Source organism: Hyalella azteca, unplaced genomic scaffold, assembly GCF_000764305.2.
Source record: "Hyalella azteca isolate HAZT.00-mixed unplaced genomic scaffold, Hazt_2.0.2 contig11104, whole genome shotgun sequence".
NCBI classification, from domain to species: domain Eukaryota; kingdom Metazoa; phylum Arthropoda; class Malacostraca; order Amphipoda; family Hyalellidae; genus Hyalella; species Hyalella azteca.
Genome location: NW_025941113.1, coordinates 16,013 through 38,166, shown reverse-complemented (window position 1 = coordinate 38,166; position 22,154 = coordinate 16,013). Strand labels below are relative to the sequence as shown.

General features: G+C 34.8%; 1 protein-coding gene across 1 annotated transcript; it reads right to left on the bottom strand.

Moving 5' to 3' along the window:
* Window positions 1-691: 691 nt before the first annotated feature.
* On the bottom strand, window positions 692-22,008 carry LOC108674542 (transmembrane 9 superfamily member 3). Its single transcript, XM_018162503.2, has 11 exons — window positions 21,802-22,008; window positions 9,674-9,869; window positions 9,077-9,199; window positions 5,975-6,213; window positions 5,568-5,699; window positions 5,191-5,357; window positions 4,783-4,877; window positions 4,286-4,416; window positions 3,768-3,976; window positions 3,069-3,299; window positions 692-2,422 (listed from the first exon to the last, which is right to left on the bottom strand). Exons 1-11 carry the CDS (start codon window positions 21,877-21,879, stop codon window positions 2,278-2,280), a joined length of 1,746 nt encoding a protein of 581 aa, XP_018017992.1. The 5' UTR covers window positions 21,880-22,008; the 3' UTR covers window positions 692-2,277.
* Window positions 22,009-22,154: the final 146 nt, after the last annotated feature.

Here is a 22,154-nt window from a genome sequence, read left to right as displayed (position 1 = left end):
TCATTCTATGATCATTTTAGTTATTTTAATTATATAATCAAGTTAGTAGTGATTGATGTACTAAAGTATAAAGACAATTTACCGCCTCAATAAAATGTTTGACTCACGATTGTAAACAAAGTATACTCACGGCTGTTCCTGCGCCATGATCTTTTTACCCTCTTGAGATTTACCGTTTCCACAAGTCTAACGCTCTTACCCAATAAATTGGTTCAGCGTGTCACAAATTCTAATACCGCTCAAGTCAAAATATCCCAATTAAATGGATTAAAATTGATGTGGGCCATGGAGGTCGTGTCGGGTAAAATATTTAATAGAAATCATGTAATACCGAGTGCTATTGTACGCTGATAACCAAGAAAAACGGTACGAGAGGTACTTGATATCTTATTTGTTTCATATCATGTTAAGTAACCATCACTCGATAAGAATGCTTATGCGACGTAACTACGGCCTCTACAAATCTTGCAATCAGAAGAAACTATTTTAAACTTAATGTAAGCACATAAATATTAAATCAGACAGCACGGCAGTTCTTGGTCAATCAATTTATTCACAACACAATCACTTGTGCCCGAATTTATGGACAGAAGGAAATTCTAAGCTCAAAAAAAATTGTTCACTCTAGAATAATTAAAACTGAAATTTAAGTCTACTAGGCTTTTAAAATCTTTCTGAAGTAAAATCAACGCTGAATTCAAATGTTTTAATAACAGCAGAAACTTGTGGGCATTGTGCCATCACAATTCCAGGAACGTTAACGGCGAATCCGTCACATAAGCTGCGTTCACCAGATTGAATAGCAGCACTCGTGCACGACACAAAAAAACTGCTAATAGCTTCATAAAAGTACAATTCTATAAGAATTCACCAGAATATTTTCGTATAAAAACAGGTGTAAGCTAAAGGACCAAAAAAGCGTGAAAATACAGGAATACTGGTAGCGGAAACTGAAGATCACGTTACCTGGTAATAGAAGTTTAAATAACACACATGCTTCTCGGAATCTTCCAACTGATTTCCATTATGGCTACACATAATGAACATAACGAAAATAATACCCATCATAATAGTGAACAAATATTTACACGTACACTGATGTCCAAAGGACACATAGAAACACAATTTCTCGCTAAATAAGCATTCGATCTGAATAAAGTATCACAAATGCAGCAGACTATACCAAAGTTTGACTTGCAGGAAGAAACAATGCATGGTAATCTTCCCTAAATTGAATCAAATCAAAGCATAAAGAAAGAATAAAGTATCTCGACGACGATGCAAAGCTGTATCATTAGATCCACCGCCGAACAAGTTCAAAGAAAACTGTACAGCCAACTGGATCCTGTCAGTAGATTGTGAAGCCGTAGAGAAAGTTCTGCACTAGTAAAAAAAACACATACCGGTGCAATACGATTTGAAAGCTGTACGGTTGGTTTTAAAGAAGGCATTCATAAATGCTGAAAATAACGGTAAAAATACATGGTAGTTCTGACGTGTTTAGCTTCGAAGTTGCAATTCAAAATTCTAGTACTCTGCAGCGTACTGGGCTGTACACCTCGTAACATGAACTTCATCACCAACAACTTCGAAGAATATTGGATAGATTATTCAGCGATTTCACACTCGATGCACTGAACGCACACCAACATTATCCAGCCTGGAAGCAAATCCAAGACGGCGAAGGTATTTACTTAATCTAGTAATGAAACACTGCTCCCGGCTTAATAAAACTGGATATTCAAACATGTTAGACATGCTGTTTCCTTGTAACGAGTGCCAGCAACTTTCAACAATTCTGACGGCATTATTGAACTTTCCTGGTCAGAATTTAATGTGCAGACAGTATAAGAAAACCTCTTTCAACCAAACATCGAGTCTAGTTATGAACTAAGCGCTATTTAAAACCAAGGTAAAGGAGAACGGCATTTGCTCTCCTCCAACAACCAAGTTAAACAAATTCACAGATCAGTAGGATAACACTAAGATACGTTTTGCTTAGATTTGCGAACAGAAATAAAGTGAAGAGTTAATAAACAACATGACCACACTGAATTTTGGCTGGAAAAGTAACTATTTTCCACAATAAATTCACAACTAGAAGAGATAAAAAGGACTAGCCACTTTTGGTGCCAAACGGACTCGATCAAGCATAAAATTCATTACGACCAAATTCCCTAGCAAGACACACATCGGAAAATACTTGGAAAATGACAGCTCTACCAGGAGACACCAATCGATTGCAACTGGTAGTATACTAGAAATGCATCAAAGTTTTTAATCAATTTTCACTGTAGAGTAGATTCTGTTGACGAAGTGTTTGGAACCGACGTAGCCCACGGTGCCGCACAGCAGCCCCAACGCTGCACTGAACAGCGCCATGTACCCGAAGTAGAAGGACGTCTGGAAGAGGCCGTACATCCTGCACAAGCATGACCACATTGTAATCTGACGTCGCAGCAATTCATACCAAGAGTTTAATATAATCTTGATTATAATTTAATACTTTTTCCTTAGTTATTGTAAACTAGTAAAATTGCAGTTGATGAGATTAATTGTACCAGGAATTATATTCATACTTTATGAACTATTCTATAGTAACTTAAAAAGCTGAGCTTTCAACATCACATTGTTGCAAAAAAGCTAAGTTATAATACTTATCGCACTGATGGGTATAATTAACAATTATTGTCGAGGGCTTTTTCATTCATTCGTTTCTTAGCGAGTCAACGATAGAAGTCCTAGGAAATAAATCCCTTGAAAGTCCCTGACTAGATGCTGCAACAGGAAAATGATCAGAATGTTGACCCCTTATCTCAATCACAGCATCTTTAAAAATCATAAAACAAATTAGTTTTTTAGTACCTACAGAAAACAAAGCCGCGCAGTGAATGATGTACGAAGGTGCAATTAAATAATCAGAATATTAAGGTTGAGTTAACAAGAAACAAAACACAGCTCATTTGAGGACTTGATTTAGCTAAATTATTTCTAAATTTCTGCAGGGATAAAAATGCAGCCAACAATGCGGAAATTAATATAGATCGGTTGCTAATAGAAGTTCCTACTTGGTCTTGAAGAAAAAGTAGTAAGTGGCGTAGAGGTAGACGTATCCTGCAGTGGAGGCGGCGGCCAAGAAGGACGTCCACTGCCAGCGATAGTCCTCAGCATTGAGCAGGAAGTACGCGGCCACGATGGTCACGCACACAACGACCACCAGTAGCAGCAGCACCACCAGCAGCATGAAGCCGTACACGTAATATATCTTGTATGCCCAAAATGACGTGAAGATAAAGTACCTGAAAAATCGATCGATTACTCGAGTTACAAAATTTTCCTACATGGTTCTAAGTGATACAAAGTTTCTAAACATTTTCGAATTCCCGTAAAATGGAAGAAAAAAATGGTTTAGTACAGCTCATAGTTAAGCAGGTTACTAGCTCTAATTGCAGATACATTAATTGACGAAGAAAGATGTTATTTACTAAACAGTGAGCGTATTTATTTTTGACTTGTCTTCTTCAAAATCAAGATGAACTGCAGTTTGCTGAAAACGAAAACACTAATAAGTTCATTATTCTAAGAGGGTACCCAACTGCAGCTGATACTTAAATGATTGCTTAGTGACGACTTAGTAAGAGTTCATCTAGAATACTTAGAGCACAAAAACTATCCAAGTTGCATTAAAAAGAGATATTACCAAACGAATGTAATTGATATATTTCCAGTACTTAACAACGGGCGTTCCTAAGTAACTAACTACGAACATTTCTATGAAGATGGAGCCAAATGGTAGGACGCCTCCTAGGGGCACTATGACCCAGGGTTCCATGAACCACTTCTTTTCAGGGATGGGGCGCGGCACGGCGTTCACACGGCACGGCGAGTTCGGCTGGCCTGCCAAGTTCCGGCCCAACACCGTGCCAACCAGCGTCAGCGGCAAGATCACGAACGTGCACAGCGATAAAACTGACAACTGAAACAAAAATTACCTGGATAGAGGCTATGGGGAAATAATGGAGCCATTTTGCGCATCAAATAAGGGGTACTGATCGAATCCTGGTACTTTCAATCATTCATATTCACAAAGTTGTACAAGAATATGAGCACTGATTCTTCTATGAATTGTTTTGGATTTTCTCATTTAAATTTTGTGGAAAATATTTCAAGATCATCATAAAAAGTAATTCTATGGAAAGCATACACTTCGTAGAAGTAAAGTAAACCCTCAGAGAACTCTGAACAATAAATTCAATATTCTAGATTGTAAAAATGACTTGCGCACCATGATTGTGAAGGAAATGGCGCGTGAAGCGTGGTAGTACAGAGCGATGAAGTTGATAAAGAAGGCCGTAGTGCACACGAGCCCCGGCAGTAGGAACGCTGACACCAACATCTGCCTGATCCATCGGCGACCTTCTCGCAAAAATGCTCTCAGTTATTTTCAGGATGAATAAATCTTTGCTCTAAAGTTGGAATAATGAATATTTCTAACCACTTTACAAATAGATAACCTAACTTATTAAGTTTAGCGATTCCATCTTCAGGATGGGAAAAGTACAAGTCACTAGGCAGCAGAAATCAGCAGGATTTTAAGGAAATCATTCTTTTCTTTAGTGATATGAAAATATTTATACAGAGACTTAAAATAAAAAAATAAAAAATGTCTTTCTAATTGAAAAATTTCTAACTCTGATTTTGAATTTAGAATCCAATTTGTCCCATGGTCTTTACCGCGGCCATATGCAGCACATGAGATTAATTTAACCCATGATCACTTACCGCCCATTCTGGCATAAAGAGAGCCACCAAAGTAGCCGTTGAGAGGACTAGTTGCAGCGTAGATGAAGATGCCAATGCTGACCATGGAACCGCGCCTTATCGAAGGAAGCAACACAGAATTTTCATGATGAAACTTTATGAAATAATTGGCCTGTTTTATACCAATGTTGCAGGTAAAATTTTTCCCAAAAATTGAGCGAGTAGTTTCAAAACAAGAATAATATGAAATGAATATTTTGACTGAGAAATAAAACGGCAACATGAGAAGTAAATACAAGTCATCCATTCCATTATATTTCAGTTTTTGTATTAGCATAGTAGTTATCATGTATTCGATTGATGAAGACTATCGTCTGATTAATGTCAATGGAAGGAGATTAAACTAAACTATAGCATTTATTGACTGACTCTGTGTAGAGCTCTCCTACGATGGCGAGTCCGATGACCAAGAGGGCGACCACGAACAGCTGGTGGCCGGTGCCTATGAGGGCGGAGAAGAGCAGGGGGTGGGCGGGGCTTCTGAACACGTCGCCATGTATTTGCTTCCAGCCGTATTCGTCGCCGAGGTCACGTTCCTATTAATGAGAAAAACAGGCCAATATTTCAACGGGAAATCATATTTTAAATTGAACCACATGTCAAACAGTTAAGTTATGTTTCATTCAGATAGAAATAATGCACTGCAAATCACAAGGCGTAATGAGTCGGCACAGTATTTCAAAATAGAGCATTTCCTTCGCATATTAATCAGAATCAATTAGACAGATATGAGACAAACTACTGACCATGTCATCCATTTCTTCATCTTTGGAATAGCGGGCATAATCTTTGCGCAAAGTGCGCATTAGAATCATGAAGACCAGACCAACAAGGAATATGACCATCATGAAGGAGTTGAAGATGCTGAACCAGTGAATCTGTGGAAATTACATAGATAGCATATTTGAACAGACTTCTGTTCACAACTTGATTACAGCAAAAGTAACGCTTGTCCATAAGATGAGGACATTAGCCTACATTAACCCTTTTTTCTAATTTAATGCATAGCATATTTTCAACAGTAGTTCAGATGCACGGAAATTCATTTAGATATTTTAAATTCCTTAGTCAGACGTAGGAAAAAATGAAATTTGAAAGGCTTAAATACGAACTTGGTAACGAAAACCATCACTAAAATAGTATCAGTTCTTACCCTGTGCTGAAAGAAGTTAGGGTCAAGATATTTGTTGAATCTGTCCTCGAAGCTGACAGTTGAGGGTTTCCAGTTGACTTCATAAGTAAATTTGATCTTAGTTCCTGCTTTGAGTTCAGCCTTAGCTTCTGATGTGAGGTTGACATCTACGATTCTATTGCCATTGTAACCAATGTCAAACTTCTTGTGAGTCCACAAGTAGAAGTTCTCCTGGCCTTCACCGATCTCACCAACAATTCCTGTAATTTAAATAAAAATCTTTAAAAGACATTTCTGACATTTTTAATTTCAAAGCTTGAAAGCTTCCTGAAGATGAAATTTGCATCTTTTTTTTTAAACATTGAAGGAGATCAACAATTATGATGATTTTAGTAGAATTTCAAGCCATACTAATAATTGATCACAAGTAGGTAATACAGTTAGAAAAGTTAAACATGATAAAATAATTATACATACGGTAGTAAAAATATTGAGTGTACCTATTCATTTCATACATATATAAATAAACAGATAGAAAAATAACCTTGAATTTGTGACACACACAGGCAATATTCTACATTGTATTGTGATAGATGAACTGGCTTCATCTTTATTTTATATATTTGAGTGTTTGAAGGTATACCTGATAAGCTTGGTGTCAGAAATATATCATACGATTCTTGGTCAATGTGGATTTATCAAGTTGAGTGTGCTTTTCAAATGTTTGAGTTGGATTATCTCTTCTTAGTGAGAAGTTATCGCTTTACGAGTACATAATAAATTCATTATTTAGTGCTTGTACCAGGAAGTTCTACCACTACCAGTTATCGTTTATGGTGAGCAAGTGCGAATGGTGATAAATCCTATTTTCAATAACTAGAGAACTAGCAGCTGAACCTGGCATTGCCTGGCATGGAAAATTCCAGCTATGTAAATCATGTAATCTCAAATAACTTCATCCCAAAAACATCAAGCTAGATCCCAACATTCTGAAATATGTCATAATTAATCTTGTGATCCCAAATCCAACTAAAAGTTGTAAAACTTAAAGAGTTCAATTGAAGATAGAACTATTGAAACAACCAAAGAGAATCACACTGTTTTTATTACCACTTTTTTCTTAGCTTCATTTCGTGTCTGTCTGTCATCAAAAATTCAAACCTTAATTTAGAGCACTTTTGAAGATCCTAAAAACTTGAAATTTGGTATGCATGCTTATGCTGCCTAACAATTCAAGATTTGTTCATCAGAAATAATAATTTAAAATTTTTTTTTTACAGAATTGAGTTTTTTTCTCGAACATTCAGACTTGCCAACCCTGGAAATTGATTTGAATTGCTAAAATTGCTAAACTAAAAAGTGGAAAATAAATAAATATAAAAAACCATTTTTAAAAAACAAGTTTTTCTGGTTTTTACAAAACTAAAAATAATGAAATAAAACAAATAAAAAATTTTTAAAAACCACATTTTCTTAACAGACAAAAAAGAAAAATATTTACTCTTACATAACATTACATAATGTTTTACATAACTTAAATGCTATGTAAGAGTAAATGTTTTTCTTTTTTGTTCATTAAGAAAACGTGGTTTTTAAAAATTTTTTTATTTCTTTTATTATTCCCTAATATGAAATAGAAAGGGAATTCAGAAAAATTTTGTTGAATTAATTTTCATTACCATAATCCCAGAGAATTGAAACCATCCTGCAAACACAAATCCCTTTCACAAAATTAGCAAATTAAGGGATTGATTTTGAAAAGATGATCTATTAAAACCCGCATTTCACATGAAACTCCCCCTTTGACTCTGTTTTGAAACAATAATTTATCGGAATTCCAAATTTAATAGAGATGCCGATTCAAAATTAAAATAATGATATCCGATCCAACCCTCCTCCTTCCATTGTGAAATGCTTTACTCTACCCTAACTTAGAATACAATTTCAGGTCCAGCAGTATCGTGATAAGAAAACTATTGTGGATATGGGTGCATATAACTCTTATATAATTCCAGCAACAGACTTCAAGCACACAATAGATTTGGATATAAAAATAACCTATGTTGAAGTAATGTCAAAATTATTTGAAACATTTTATTGATTCTTCTGTCACATAAATAAGTGGGTTGGTCATTGATGTGTGGGATACGTACCACTACTTCTCTGCAAATGCTCATATACCAATTCCAGAGTAGGGCAAGGGTTGGCATTAAGTATGATATAATAGGCAGATGATTGGTGGTGGGCATTGCACTACACCATCAATTTTAATAAGCATTTATGAGTGACAAGCTCATGAACGGGTTGATTTGTAAAATGCTTCAAATGGCATCAAATTACAATTTATCAGGAATCTTGAACATAATTTTTCTCACCTGAATATTCACCACAGCTATCCAAGAGAATCTCAACTACCATAATCCCTTAGAATTAGCCTTTCATTGAATAATTTGCATATCATCTTGGCTGCAGGTGATTTTTGCAATCTTTGTCAAATTCTTAGCATATAATAATTACTACAGGTTACTTATGGGAAAAAGTTTTTCTTGATCTGTTGTTTCTGGAATTTAGCTATAACCACAAGTACATACTATTTGCACCTTACTGTGTTTTCTTGTGAGTTGTATTCTTGTCAAATTTCTTGATTTTAAGAAGCTACTGTAATACTATTTAATTCATCTTTAAAGAGCAAACTAACTCAAAGAAAGCTTTAAACACAGGAGCCTAAGCTACCATGTGATAAGTTCACACTCATGGGACAAAAGTTGCACCCTTATCTAAGGTTTGCAAACAATGTGGAAGAAATCATCACCCTCTCATGTACGTTGATACTTGCTAAACGCAGTAATTTCTTGTTTCATTAAAGCTTCATTTGTCAGTATTTTCTTTAAGCTCCTTTATTCTTTCTTTGAAACCAATACCTTTTTACATGTTAACTCATCAATATCCTTTTGCCAGTGTTCCCAATTATAAGCTAAAATATGACAAGGCCTGAGTAAGTAATTACAATCTTCACAAAACCAGTGCAGCATTTCTCCTAACAAAATGTAAAGTTTTACAAGAAGTACTTATTCTAATGCTGCACAAAAAAATGTCTTGTCACTCATTGGTGAGACCACTTACCCCAGATGGGCAGATCATCAATGTACATCTGGTACCAGTAATGGTTCTTGACAGCATAGATGAAAGTGTGCAGTCTCTCCTCATTGAGATCAATTTCACAGTATTCAGTTTTGGATATGTCCCCTGAAATGGAAATAAATATCATTGCTGCTCTACTTTCTATGCAATAGATGGGTGCAGAGGAATTTTTAAATGTTTTCTGAGCTGAAAATAGGATTTATTGCAGCTTGCAAGTCAATAATGGTATCTTAGGTAGGTTACTTGACACTTGCACTCATAGGAATGTAAATTGATCAGAAGTAGAGAATTAGGCTAGCAAAGACAAATTGCATCTGTAACAATGCTGCTGAGATGCTGAGAAATATGAGTGAACAGATGAGAGAGAATAATTACCACTGCCAAATTGGCAACAAATTCTAATCCCTGGAAAATATAAAACAAGTAGGAACAAAAGATTTTTAGTAGGTAGCATGATCAATTTTATCAAAGGCAGATATATAAAATTATGCAACATCACCATACCTTCATGCTTATTGAAGGTATGTATAAACTTGTATTTACAATCATGTGAGTTACGTAAATAAGCCAGTTACTTACCTTTGAAATCAATGTCAAGTCCTGAGAATTCAAGCTCGACTCCCTGAAGAGCTTCCCCCAGAGTTTCATGGTAGTGGCTGATTTCTTCCTTAGGGCCAACACAGAATGGCAAGGAGAAGTAGGCATACGTCTCTTGACGATTGTGGTATGGCCCAACTGTGTTCATCCAAAGAACAACTTCTTCCAGCTCTGTATACTGAAATGTACAAGATTCAATGTAATTGGCTTTGAACAATTATTAAAATATATGCCATAAATCAATCAAATTCTTTCATGTTCAAAATTTTTTAAATGATAGGTTTCAACTCTTCAACTCTTTCCAAAAATATGAAAATTGATTATAAACAAAGACAATAATATACAATTTATACATTCAAATATTTAGTAAATTTACTGAATTTCAATTATTTTATTCAATTTATTCAGCTATGTAGTGGAATTTAAAGTCTTCAAGCTACAATAATAATGTGCTAAAAGGCCGAAACATAATGTTGACATTCACTTTAGAATGTGTATTTCAGCCATGTTCAGAATCATTGACTCTTGTGACAGGTTAATTTTCAAGCAATAGCAAGGTGACAATGTTGATACCATTTGTCCCTGGATATTTCCTCATTGATGTCTTGCTTGTTCAAAGATAATCTCCTTCACTGCAACATGTTCATAAACATTTCCTTGTGGTAGCCTTCCCTGTTTATCAAGTCATGCTCTTGGCGATGTCAAATGGCGAAGCTATATGAGCTCTGCTCGTACGCAGAAACCTCAGTCTTGGGCCGAGAACAGTCGTGTGTAAGCCCTTACTCCTGTCCATATCAATCAGGACAGTAACCCTAAATTAACGTCAGAGTCGATGTTATACTCCAGGCATATCCATCCTTCAACTAGATGCCAAAGACATCAATGTTAAAGCTGCAACTTATAAACTTGATTATCCTAAACTGTAAGCCACACTATAATCCTAAAGTATATTCTATAATTGTTTACACTGTTCCTCTATATCCTTGGATCACGCTACAACCAAACCATCCCTAGGCTAATACTTGCTTACCGTTCATATAAAAGGTGCACAGAAAAGAAACCTGTTACACAATTTATTCTGGTCATGCATAAGCATTGTGCCTATGTAACTAAAAATTGCCTTTTCTCATAAGTCTCTCAAAAACTTTCACTGAAAATGCTAGGTTCCCCTGCCACACAGGATTAACCAGGTATTAGTAAATACTTGCATCTATTCTTATTTCTTATCTACAGTACCTATTTCTTACTTAAATTGAGAAAAGATGACAGATGTGAACTAAATAGGTACACTAATTTTCATTTTTTTGAGCAAAAAAAAAAAACTTTTTTTGGCAGACTAGAGTACATAATCATATACATATTTTTTATGTATTCAACAATTTTAACATATACCTATAGGAACTTTTGAAACCCTTCATGTACAGTAAACCAATAAATAATTTGATGAATTGCTGCCCATTGCAAGGGTGACACAAAGACTCTGAAAAAGCAATAGAACTTGATGCTTTTGCTACTTTTTCAAATACAGAAGTTCTTGAAGGCATACTTTCAATATAATTTTAACTCACAGGTCAAAAGTTCATAAATTCATGGCTCCAGAAATCCATTAGTGGCTTGGAGAGTTTTCCATAATAAAGGTGGTAGATACCAATCAAAATGAATGCCAGATAGCAATCCAAGCAGTGTTGATAGATTGATCATTATTTTGTGATTGATTCCATTTTTTATGCCCCTCCATGTACTAACCTTACTAGCTTACTAACCAAACTCAATGTTGGGTTAGTGATTAAGTCGATTAAAAGAACTTGCTTTGAGGAGGCCCATATTCAAGTTATCATTCAGGATTGAATTGTTGAAGCAGTAGCCCCATTTTTAGTCTCAACAATATGCTCTATGTGATTTGACAATCTTATTATGGTCCAGGTGGTCCAGGTAATATTTCTAACCATGAGTAGACTAAGTGCAACTACCACATGTGAAATTAACAACCTAGATTAAAACTAATTCTCCAACAAAAACGTGTTGCTTGTAATGGAGAAAAAGCACTCAATGCGGTCTCAATAGATTTAAGACAGTCTAGTATCATTTAGGCAGCCACTGCCTAATATGAAGCATGCTACTTTTTCCTCTTTACCAGACTATCCCTATTCTTCTTCATAGTCCTGCCCATAGGGGGTGGTGTTTCTTTTTCTTGTTTGCATGTTCAGAGTAAAACCTTGCCTTGACTGTTGAGTCAAAAGAAGCTCCAGGCTGCCATCCTCCCATGCTGGACCTTAAGTACCATCAAACAGGGTTATAAGGGATGGTTTTGAGCATTTTTCATTAATAATTTCTTACCATGATGCTGGTACATTTCATGAACAAGTTTAGGCTCATTTTAAAGCTCTTTGTGAAGGCTATCAAATGACATCTCCAAAAAATTCTATATATTATTTGTAAGGTGCCAGACACAAAATAAAAGCATCACAAATTACCCCTGGAAACGTGGTAATCCGGGACACTTCAAATAAAACTCAATTTTAAAACGTTTGAAGCATGCAAAGTGTACTCATCCATTACTAACAGTACTCTGAAGTCCTCCACTTCCTTTGTAGATGATGTAGATGTAGAATAAATGACGTTTTCTGTGTTTTTTACTTGTTTTTCCTTGATTGATATGATATTATCAAATCCATTCATTGATGTATTATTGATGTCATATTACTGTACCCATGGACATGCCATTGTCAATTGAGCATTTACAACGACCTTATCCACTGCAAGCTTCATATCAGCAGCCATGTATCATTTCATCTGTATCTGTAAGCTTACAGGACAGCTTTTAATTTAACACCATTTTCATTGGGTCAAGTGAATTCACTATAACCAAAAAAAAAAAAAAAATGTAAAAACATACCTGAAACAGAAAGGAATATTTTAATGACAACCATATTTTTTTGAGAAATAAATCATAATTTAGGTTAATTCCTTTTCATTCTATGTTGCCTGGTGCACAATTCTATCTATGACATTCTATGAACAATTTTGTGATGACCAATGATGCAAATTAATTCTTTGTTAAATGAAATTTTTTTCACTGAGCAAGATAAATGGAATCAAAAATTTTTTTGTTGGTTATTGATTTTTTGGTTAACTGGAACCCTTGCTAGCTGAGGTTCTAATGTAAATGCATTTTTAGGGGTGTCCATTATTACCCTGGGGGGTGTCCCTTATTGCCCCATCATGCAGAAATTGCCACCATTTTTTTAATGAGATACCGTATACAAATTCTGTCAATCATATTTTTAAGCTAACACCTGTGGGCTGTGTGCAACTTTTATGTAAGTAAAATTTTTTAATACAGCAAATATTTTTTGCTACAGACCTTAGCAGAGGTACTTTCAAAAATCACACTTTTTACTTTTTTTCATGGATTTTTTAGAGGTAGTAAATGAAGGATTTCTTACCTTGTTTTATGCTACATAGGGTAAACACACCAAATTCCAACACCTTAAGGACGTAGCAAGAAATAAATGGCCATAAATAGATCACCGTATGCGCAACTCAAGTTCTGATTGGTTTACGTCACTCTAAAAACACCATACTATGTGCCAGCAATGATGAAACGCCACAAAATGTTGCCATACTTATTTAAAAGCCTTTAGAATTCAAATCTACAAAATCGCTGAATTCCAACACTGTGTGTGACTAAATGCGGCATGTTGCGAGACTAATTCTGACAGCGCTTCAAAATCGTAATTCCGACACCCTGTGTCGAAATACAACATCCTGTGTGTCATAATTCCTACACCATGTGTCGGAATTATGACATAGTTTTTATGTGTCTAAAACCATCTCTTAAATCAATCGTCTATTAATTTATTTACCACTTAAAATCAGCAAATATAAGTAGGTATACTTAAAGGATTCCTAATATATTCATAGACTATTTAAAAGTCTCAAACCATAATATTCTTTCTACACAAAAAGTTTATCACTATTTAGTAAAGCAAGGTCAACTATCAACTTTCATATGTGTTTTGATGTTCTCACTAGCTGACTAGGACTTTCGCTCTACGGCTCTTACATTTTCCTGCTAGACCTAGTGTTTTGCAGAAATCTTGTGTGCAATAGTATGACATCACTATTTCAACCATCTATGCATGCATAGAACTAAGACCAAGCTTAATATAAAGGAAAAAGTTGAGAGGTGTTGGAATTACTCAACCCACAGTGTCACTGTGTCAGAATATGGTGTGTTTACCCTAGATAGTTAAAAATTTTTAACTTTATACCACTATTTTTAGTTTTACAATATTTTGATTAGTTTAGCTGCTACAACACTTCTACAAAATGTGGGACGCCTGTCCTGATAATCCCATTTACCCTGCCCGATGTGCCTGTCCCTTATTACCCCATTTGATAGTAGTAGAGCCACAAAATTCTAGAAAAAATAGGATTATTGCAGCCCTGACTGGTCTGGAGCTTTCCTGTCATTTTTGGACACAAGAAATTCTTGCTGAATGAATTACCTCCAATCTAATTTTTGACCAAAGTGCTCAATCAAGTTCAGGAATCCCAGGGTGCAGAGGGTGGATGCAGCATTGCCAAAATACGGGTTTGTAAGCCCTAAGCGTTCCCGGGTAATTTTAAGATGCATCGCCAGGTAATTTTTAATGAAAAGCCATTTACGCTAAGTAATGAAAAACTATTTACACGCAGGGTTGGCGATTTTTTTGATTTTTTTTTAAAATCAAAAAAATCAAAAATCAATGATTTTTTTTATTTTTTCATGATTTATTTGATTTATTTGATTTTTTTGATTTTTTCAGCTTTTTTGTCTTTTTGAAGTGTAATTTTTTATGTTGCAATTAGCCTATCAACAATAACAGCATATGGATCATAATGGATGGCTAAAAAGGGCACTTATTGCCTTCAATAAAGGCCAACAGGCCAAGGTCGTGTTTACCACTTAAGGATTTTTGGGTAAATGATTATTGATAAATGATACCTAGGTCTATTCATTAGCTTTGGAAAGTTTGTATGGAGCAAGGTAATGAGCTAAATATTGACCATTTAACTGTTTTCAATATACAAAAACACTTCAGGAATGCAGATCTTCTAAACACTGAAGAGTCACATAACAGATAGGTAGCTGATAGCACAGTGCACAGCACTATCAATAGATCTACTAGTTTTATGTCCTATAAATCTACCAGACTCTACCCTCTGAGAAAGCTAACACTTTGAAATAAACATGTGCACAATTCAAATATTTTATATCCATTCACTGCATTTAATTATTTTATAAATAGTCTTATGATTGTAATTTTTTTGTTTCTAGTTTTAAATTCACAAACTTAAAGATTAAAATTAAATATTTTAATTAGAATACTTATATTAGGGTGGAAAATCTTTCTAATTGCCTAAAAGGTCAATACAATCTCAACCTCTCAATATACAGGGTGGGGCAGAGCCAATTGAGCAGTTTTGAGGTAAAATAAAAGAGTAATGGAGGTGCATAAAGAAGAAAGTTTATTATCCTAGAGGTTAGCATAACATACCATTTAGAATACCGTACTTATGTTTTGAAAACAATATCAGGAAGAGGAGGGCCGTTAGCTGCAACACACTGTTGGAGTCGTTCTTGGAGGAGGGAGTAACCGTAACAGTGAATTCCGATTGCTATGCTGCAATGTTGCAAAATTTATTGCAGCCCATTATGGAAAACATTGTTGAAAATGAAGCTTTGGGAGACGTTTGGTTTCAGCGGGATGGGGCTACAGCTCACACAGCCCGAATGTCACTCAATGTTTTGAAATGCATGTTCCCAGACTCTGAGGGGCAATTTACAGTGGCCTGCGAGGTCACCCGATTTGAGCATTTGCGATTTCTTTCTTTGGGGACATCTAAAAGAAAGGGTGTTCAAAAGTCGCCCTCACACCCTACCACAGCTAAGGGAACGGATTATTGCAGCAGAGGTTATGGCCATACATCGCCATATGTGTGAACGTGCTGTAGAAAACTTCCAAGAACAACTCCAACAGTGTGATGCAGCTAACAAACTCCATCTTCCTGATATTGTTTTCAAAACATAAGTATTTTAAATGGTATATTATGCTAATCTTGAGGAAAAGAAACTTTCTTCTTTATGTACCTCCATTACACTTTTATTTTGGCTCAAAACTGTTCAATCAGTTCTGCCCCACCCTGTATAAGCTAGCTAACACATTTAAATAGTATATTGTAATCAATATATAACAAATAGTCAAATAGGTAAAGACTTCTTATTGCCTTGTAAGAATTACCTAAGCTGCTAGCTACATACAATGTATTGCACACTTGATGCCTCTGTACCAAAAACATTCAATTTCTTGGAACCTAATACACACTAAAGGCAAGTTTATATACCAATTTGTCATTCATAGTACATTTATACTAAACCATGAATAACAATACCTCAATATAAATTAAAGACTGCCACTCAATATATTCAATTATATGAAAAAATAAAAAAATCAAAAAAAATCGAAAAAATAAAAAAAATCATGATTTTTTTATAAAAAAATCAAGTGATTTAATCACATGATTTAATCATTTTGATTTAATCATTGCCAACCCTGTTTACACGCCACGAACTTATTTACAAGGTTGCATGCATGTGTTACCCCAAATAACTAATTTTACCCTAAAAACAGCCTGATTGTACAGCAAGTGTCAACTGAACATGTGATAATGCAGTCTGACCGCTCTAATGTGACTGCAACTATGTAATCATAAACTTGATGTTTACATTTTTTTTGGCGGGAACTCAGTGTGGAATTCTGTATAGGTAATATATTCTCATGTCAATATAAGAAAACGTATCGAAAAACCAACCCTACCAGGATACCAGGCTACCACCGCATTACACCACCTTCCACTGCAATGAAAATTGATAAACTGAGCCCATTAGAAACTGCCGCACTTCCGAAATCGCGCGTGGTTTGGCATCCAATCCTGTGTTGGCAACGCCTCAATCAAGTTAACTAGTTGTCTATCTGTAGGGTAGCAGACAAATTTTTGCAATGAATACGTTCTAAAATAAAAAAAAACACATCCACATTTGTAAAAAATTCTCACGATTGGACAAGACCAACAAAGTTTTTGATTTCACACAAAATTATGAGATAAACTTCTACTTTTTCACTGCGTACATTCACAGCATACTTCCTATGTTTACGTACAACAGGACGCCATCACACACGCATTTGTTTCGTTTGTGTCTTGTTTGATTTCACAATAAATAGATTTGATTCACATTCCATTCTGAGATTTAAATGATCGAAAGTTTTTTTTAAATTATAAAAACCCATTTATACGTTCCAGATTTGAATTTTTTCCATTTTTGCCCTATTATGTTGAATTTATCTTAATAAATTCACTTCAAATTCTGAATGATTTTGTCTGCCATCAGGTAAAAATGAGCATCATAGGAATGAAAGTAAAACTGTCGTTCACAAATTGAATGACATTGGATGGATGTGATAGGTATTTTATTAATCCTGTTTATATATAAGAACGTAAATGACGCTTCTATTTCAGAATGACAATGGAAATGTTCCTACTATTTCACTAATTTCAGAAACTTTTCTTGAATACACTTGCAAAAACTCAAGTTCTGTAATCAATGGAGTCTTTGAAATGACAAAATTGTTCAATTTAAAATTTTTAGCTAAATGAGTGACAGAGGGAGATTGTCATTCGTCAATATGAGGAACATTCATTAGTCATTCGTTAGGAGCTGTAAGAAAAAATTTGTTGTTTTCGATGTAAAAGGATGTTTTTCAATTAAAAGAAATGCAATACTTGATTTTTGGAAATACGATGCTAAAATTAATGATCCGTATTATAATTCAATAGACGTTACGATTTCAGAATTATCTTCAAAAAGTTTGTTTGTGTTCATTTGATCAGAAGTTTTTGATCGTTTGATCAGAAGTTTTCATTTGTTTGATCAGAAACAGAAAAAGTTTTTGTTCGTTTGATCAGAAACAACATAATTATTCATTCTCTTGCACTAAGTATACGAATCACGAATGATTAGTTGGACTCCGTTACTACCACGTAAGCTTGATATAAGCTTTTTGTCCTTTCGATAAACAGAGTTTATTTAGGTTCTATTGACCACAATAGCCTACTAGGTAGAACGATGCTACATATTTGCGGCCATCCAATGATCGGTTGACGGCTTTGACTCTCGATACCACTGCAATAATTTTTTCAAGTTTTAGGCTTCCAAAAATATTTCAAACCTCTATCAGAAATATCATAATTAATCATTCTCTTGCATTGAGCATATGAACATTATGCATCGTGCTGCCGCTGCCGCGATCGTCATTCGTTTTTGTCATCTGCATGCCGGAGGCCGGCTTTCGTTGTTCTATGTAGTCTCGCTCCCATGAATTGCGTGTTTAGTGTGTGCATCATGGAAAAGTCTGCTTTACATTGTAGTCACGGTAATTGTAGCTAATTACTTTATGAAGTTTAGTTCTTTGCTGTCATATTAAGAGACAAATCTTTAACGAACTAGTACTTTATATAATTTTAATTGTTGAGTGAAAGCTGCAGGCACGCAACATTTCCAAGTGATTACTTTATAGAAACTTTGCATACCTTTACCTATACATGTTTAAGCCTATAAGAAGTTAATGTTTTTGCCTCAAATAATGTTGTATCGAAAAACTGGTCTAGGTGTATCGGGAATAATATATGAACTGTAAATTTTAGAATTCCATTCTGCGGGAACTCATCGCAACTGATTTCCAGACAAGCTTCACTGCATCCTGATCCATCCAACATACCGGAAACCTTATTTTTTTAAATAGTTGGCCAAAGACTGACAAATATATTAAATGCAAGAATTTCAATCTAAATGTGTCGGCAAGATCTTCTGAAGGCGTAAATTTTGCTACTGAAGCATCGCAGTGTGGAATTCTGCATAGGTAATATATTCTCATGTCAATATAAGAAAATGTATCGAAATACCAACCCTACTGCCGCATTACACCACCTTCCACTGCAATGAAAATTTATAAACTGAGCTCATTAGAAACTGCCGTGCTTCCGAAATCGCGCGTGGTTTGAAATCCAATCCCGTGTTGCCAACGACTAATCAAGTTAACTAGTCGTTTATCTGTAGGCTAGCGGATACATTTCTGCAATAAATACGTTCTAAAATAAAAAAAAACACATCCAGCTTCGTAAAAAATTCTCACGATTGGACAACACCAACAAAGTTTTCGATTTCACACGAAATTATGAGATAAACTGCTACTCTTCCATTGCGTATGTTTCTACGTTTACGTATTACAAGACGGTGTCACACACAGTAATGTTTTGGTTGTGTCTAGTTTGATTTCACAATAAATAGATTTGATTCACATTCCATTATTAGATTTAAATGATTGAAAGTTTTTTTAATTATAAAAACCCATTTATACGTTCCAGATTTGAATTTTTTCCATTTTTTGCCCTATTATGTTGAATTTATCTTAATAAATTCACTTCAAATTCTGAATGATTTTGTCTGCCATCCCCAGTTTTTGAACATTTTGTGTCTTTTCAAAAATTTTTGTTGTTTAACATAGGAAACTATTTCATTATATAACACATACAGCACGTACCATATAGTGCATTAATAATACAATTTAATTTAATAAAAATTAATTTTTAATTTAAAAAATATAATCAGATTTTTAATTCAATATTTTTCTAATAGAATTTTATTCTACAGCATTTACCATCTAGTGTATTAAATAATAAAATGTGATTAAGTGAAATTTAATTGTATTTATTTTTTTAATTTAATTTTTTAATTCTACAGCTTCAACCGGTAAAAATGAGCATCATAGGAATAATGTAGACTGACCTGATGGACAGGCCATCACATCGATGTAGACTAACCTGATGGACTGGCCATCACTTCGACGTAGACTGACCTGATGGACAGGCCATCACTGATCGCAGCAAACTGCATATATGTGTATGCTCTAATTATTGCGTAAATAAAATTCATATATATGCCGAATGATCTTTTTTCACCAATATGGACAATGATTTCTTTCATTTAAATCTGTATTTATAGATCATTATTCTCGTTAATTACAAAGTTACGGCACTCGTTTGTAACAATTTTTGTGTCGCGTCGCGCGAATTTAACTATTGGAGAACCATCCGCCTAGCTCTACTTCCGCTCGCTAGGCACGCTAGCGTGCAGCATGACTGCATGAGGCGCCGCATTTAGTGGTGATGAACTAATTGCTGCGTGATATTCGCTTGCAAATTATAGATTCGATTGTGACCTTGTGCATATTTTTGATTGTGATATTATCGACATTCTTTTCAAAAGCTTTACTCACCATAAATTGCTGGCTCCTGCCTCTCATAGTTTTAATGTAATTTAAAAAAAAGTGATGGTCTATGTTACCCCAGCTCTTGGGGTTTCTTTGACCGGGTGGTAAATTCAATTTTATTTTTTGGTAAAATAACTCCAAATAACTCCATGCATTGTAGTAGAACTCTTCTAGTTACATATGCAAAAGAAAAATTTTAGGAAAGTATCATAGTTTGCAAATGGGGAGCGCTGCCCCCAAATGGGCAAAATGTGACCATCTAATGGCAGCCGTGATGGGGTAACATTGACCGGTTTGGAAATTAAGTTAAAATTACCATATATAAGACTCTGTAGAGTCTGAAACATGAAGAAAAAAACATTAATAGGTGTATCAAACATAAAATATGTTATAAAGGTACCTATGGTAATTTTAACTTAATTTCCAAGCCGGTCAATGTTACCCCGTCACGGCTGCCATTAGGTGGTCAAAGTTACCCCATTGGGGGGTGGCGCCCCCCATTTGCAAACTATGACACTTTTCTAAAATTTGTCTTTTGCATATGTAACTAGAAGAGTTCTACTACAATGCATCAAAAACTGGAGTTATTTTACCAAAAAATAAAAAAATTGGATAGGGTACTCCGACAGGCTTTAAATAATAGCTCTTTTTCGTGGGTCACATTTTTAATTTTTTAACCTATTAGATATGCAAACTTTTTAAATCTTTCTATTGTGTTACGTAGCCTCAGTATTAGGCCTTTGATGGCCATTGACAAAATTTTTCTATGTCGAATCGTATTGAAGTTTTGAGGGTTTTTGTTAAAAAACGAAAAGTGGTCAAAGTTACCCCGCCGGTCAAAGTAACCCCATTTTACGGTACCTATTTAATTCAGTATCACATTAGCCAACGTGATATGTAGTTTTGCTCGTCTGAACTCTGAATTGCATGTTTAGTGTGCATGATGGAATACTCTGCTTTGCAGCGTAGTTATAATTCCTTAATGAAGTTTAGTCCATTGCGGTCAACTTAAGAGACAAATTTTCAACTAACTAATACTTTTTTATAAGTCTAATTTTAATTGTTGAGTGAATGGTGCAGGTTTACAACTTCCAAGTGATTAGGTACTTTATAGAAACTGAGCAAGGTACTGTACGTGTTTTAAGCCTTTAAGAAGTTCATTTTTTGCCTCAAATAATGATGTTGGATAGAAAAAGTGGTCTTGGTGGATCAAAATGATATATGAACCTTTGAAATTAGAATTCCATCCTGATAAGCGTTGCCAAAGATCTTGCAATATTCATCCACTCTCTGCACAGTGGCAGGAATCAGGGCATGAGATTCCATTACTAAGAAGGAAAATTCTAATCCTGATTGAGGGTAATATGAATGTGCAAAGTTGAATAGAGTCATGGACTTTTGATTAATTTTACAATTTGGCCTGTTCATACATGATACTAATTACTACATACCATAACCATGAAATGAGCGGGAGCCAGAGCAGAGCAGCTTCACCTCATCAAAACAGTACAAAATCATAAAAATAAAATATAAGATTTTTCTATTCTATTTCTATGCTCTAAAATTTCTCAACAATATCAAATTTACTTTGATAACATGAATGAAGTAATCATTAGTAATGTACTTACTGGTAAAAGATTAAATAGATCTATGACTAATCTAACATGTGACTGTTGATTCGAGTAGGTAACAAGCAAAATTAAAATTAGTTATCAAAGTATTCTCGATCTAACTTACTGTATGAGTGTGCTCATCTCCTCTGGTGGATAAAACAAATAATGAAAAAAACGCTAGCAAGTGTAGAGCATTCCTCATATTGATTATGAACTAAATATCAATTCCGGAGCATAATCCGTTTATTGAAGAATGAAGTTTGTTTACTTGCGAGAATGCCACGTCAATTCACCAGGTGGCACTGTGATAGTTGTGAACAAAACAGGACTTCATTTAGTTCACTATCATCCGTAATCAATTTATTCCAGGGAATAATTTTCAATTTTTTTTCAGTAGAAAACTTATATTTGTTCTAAATAACAAAATGCCGAATTAACTGCTCAATAGTCCGCGACGTAAATAGTTTCCATGCCAAC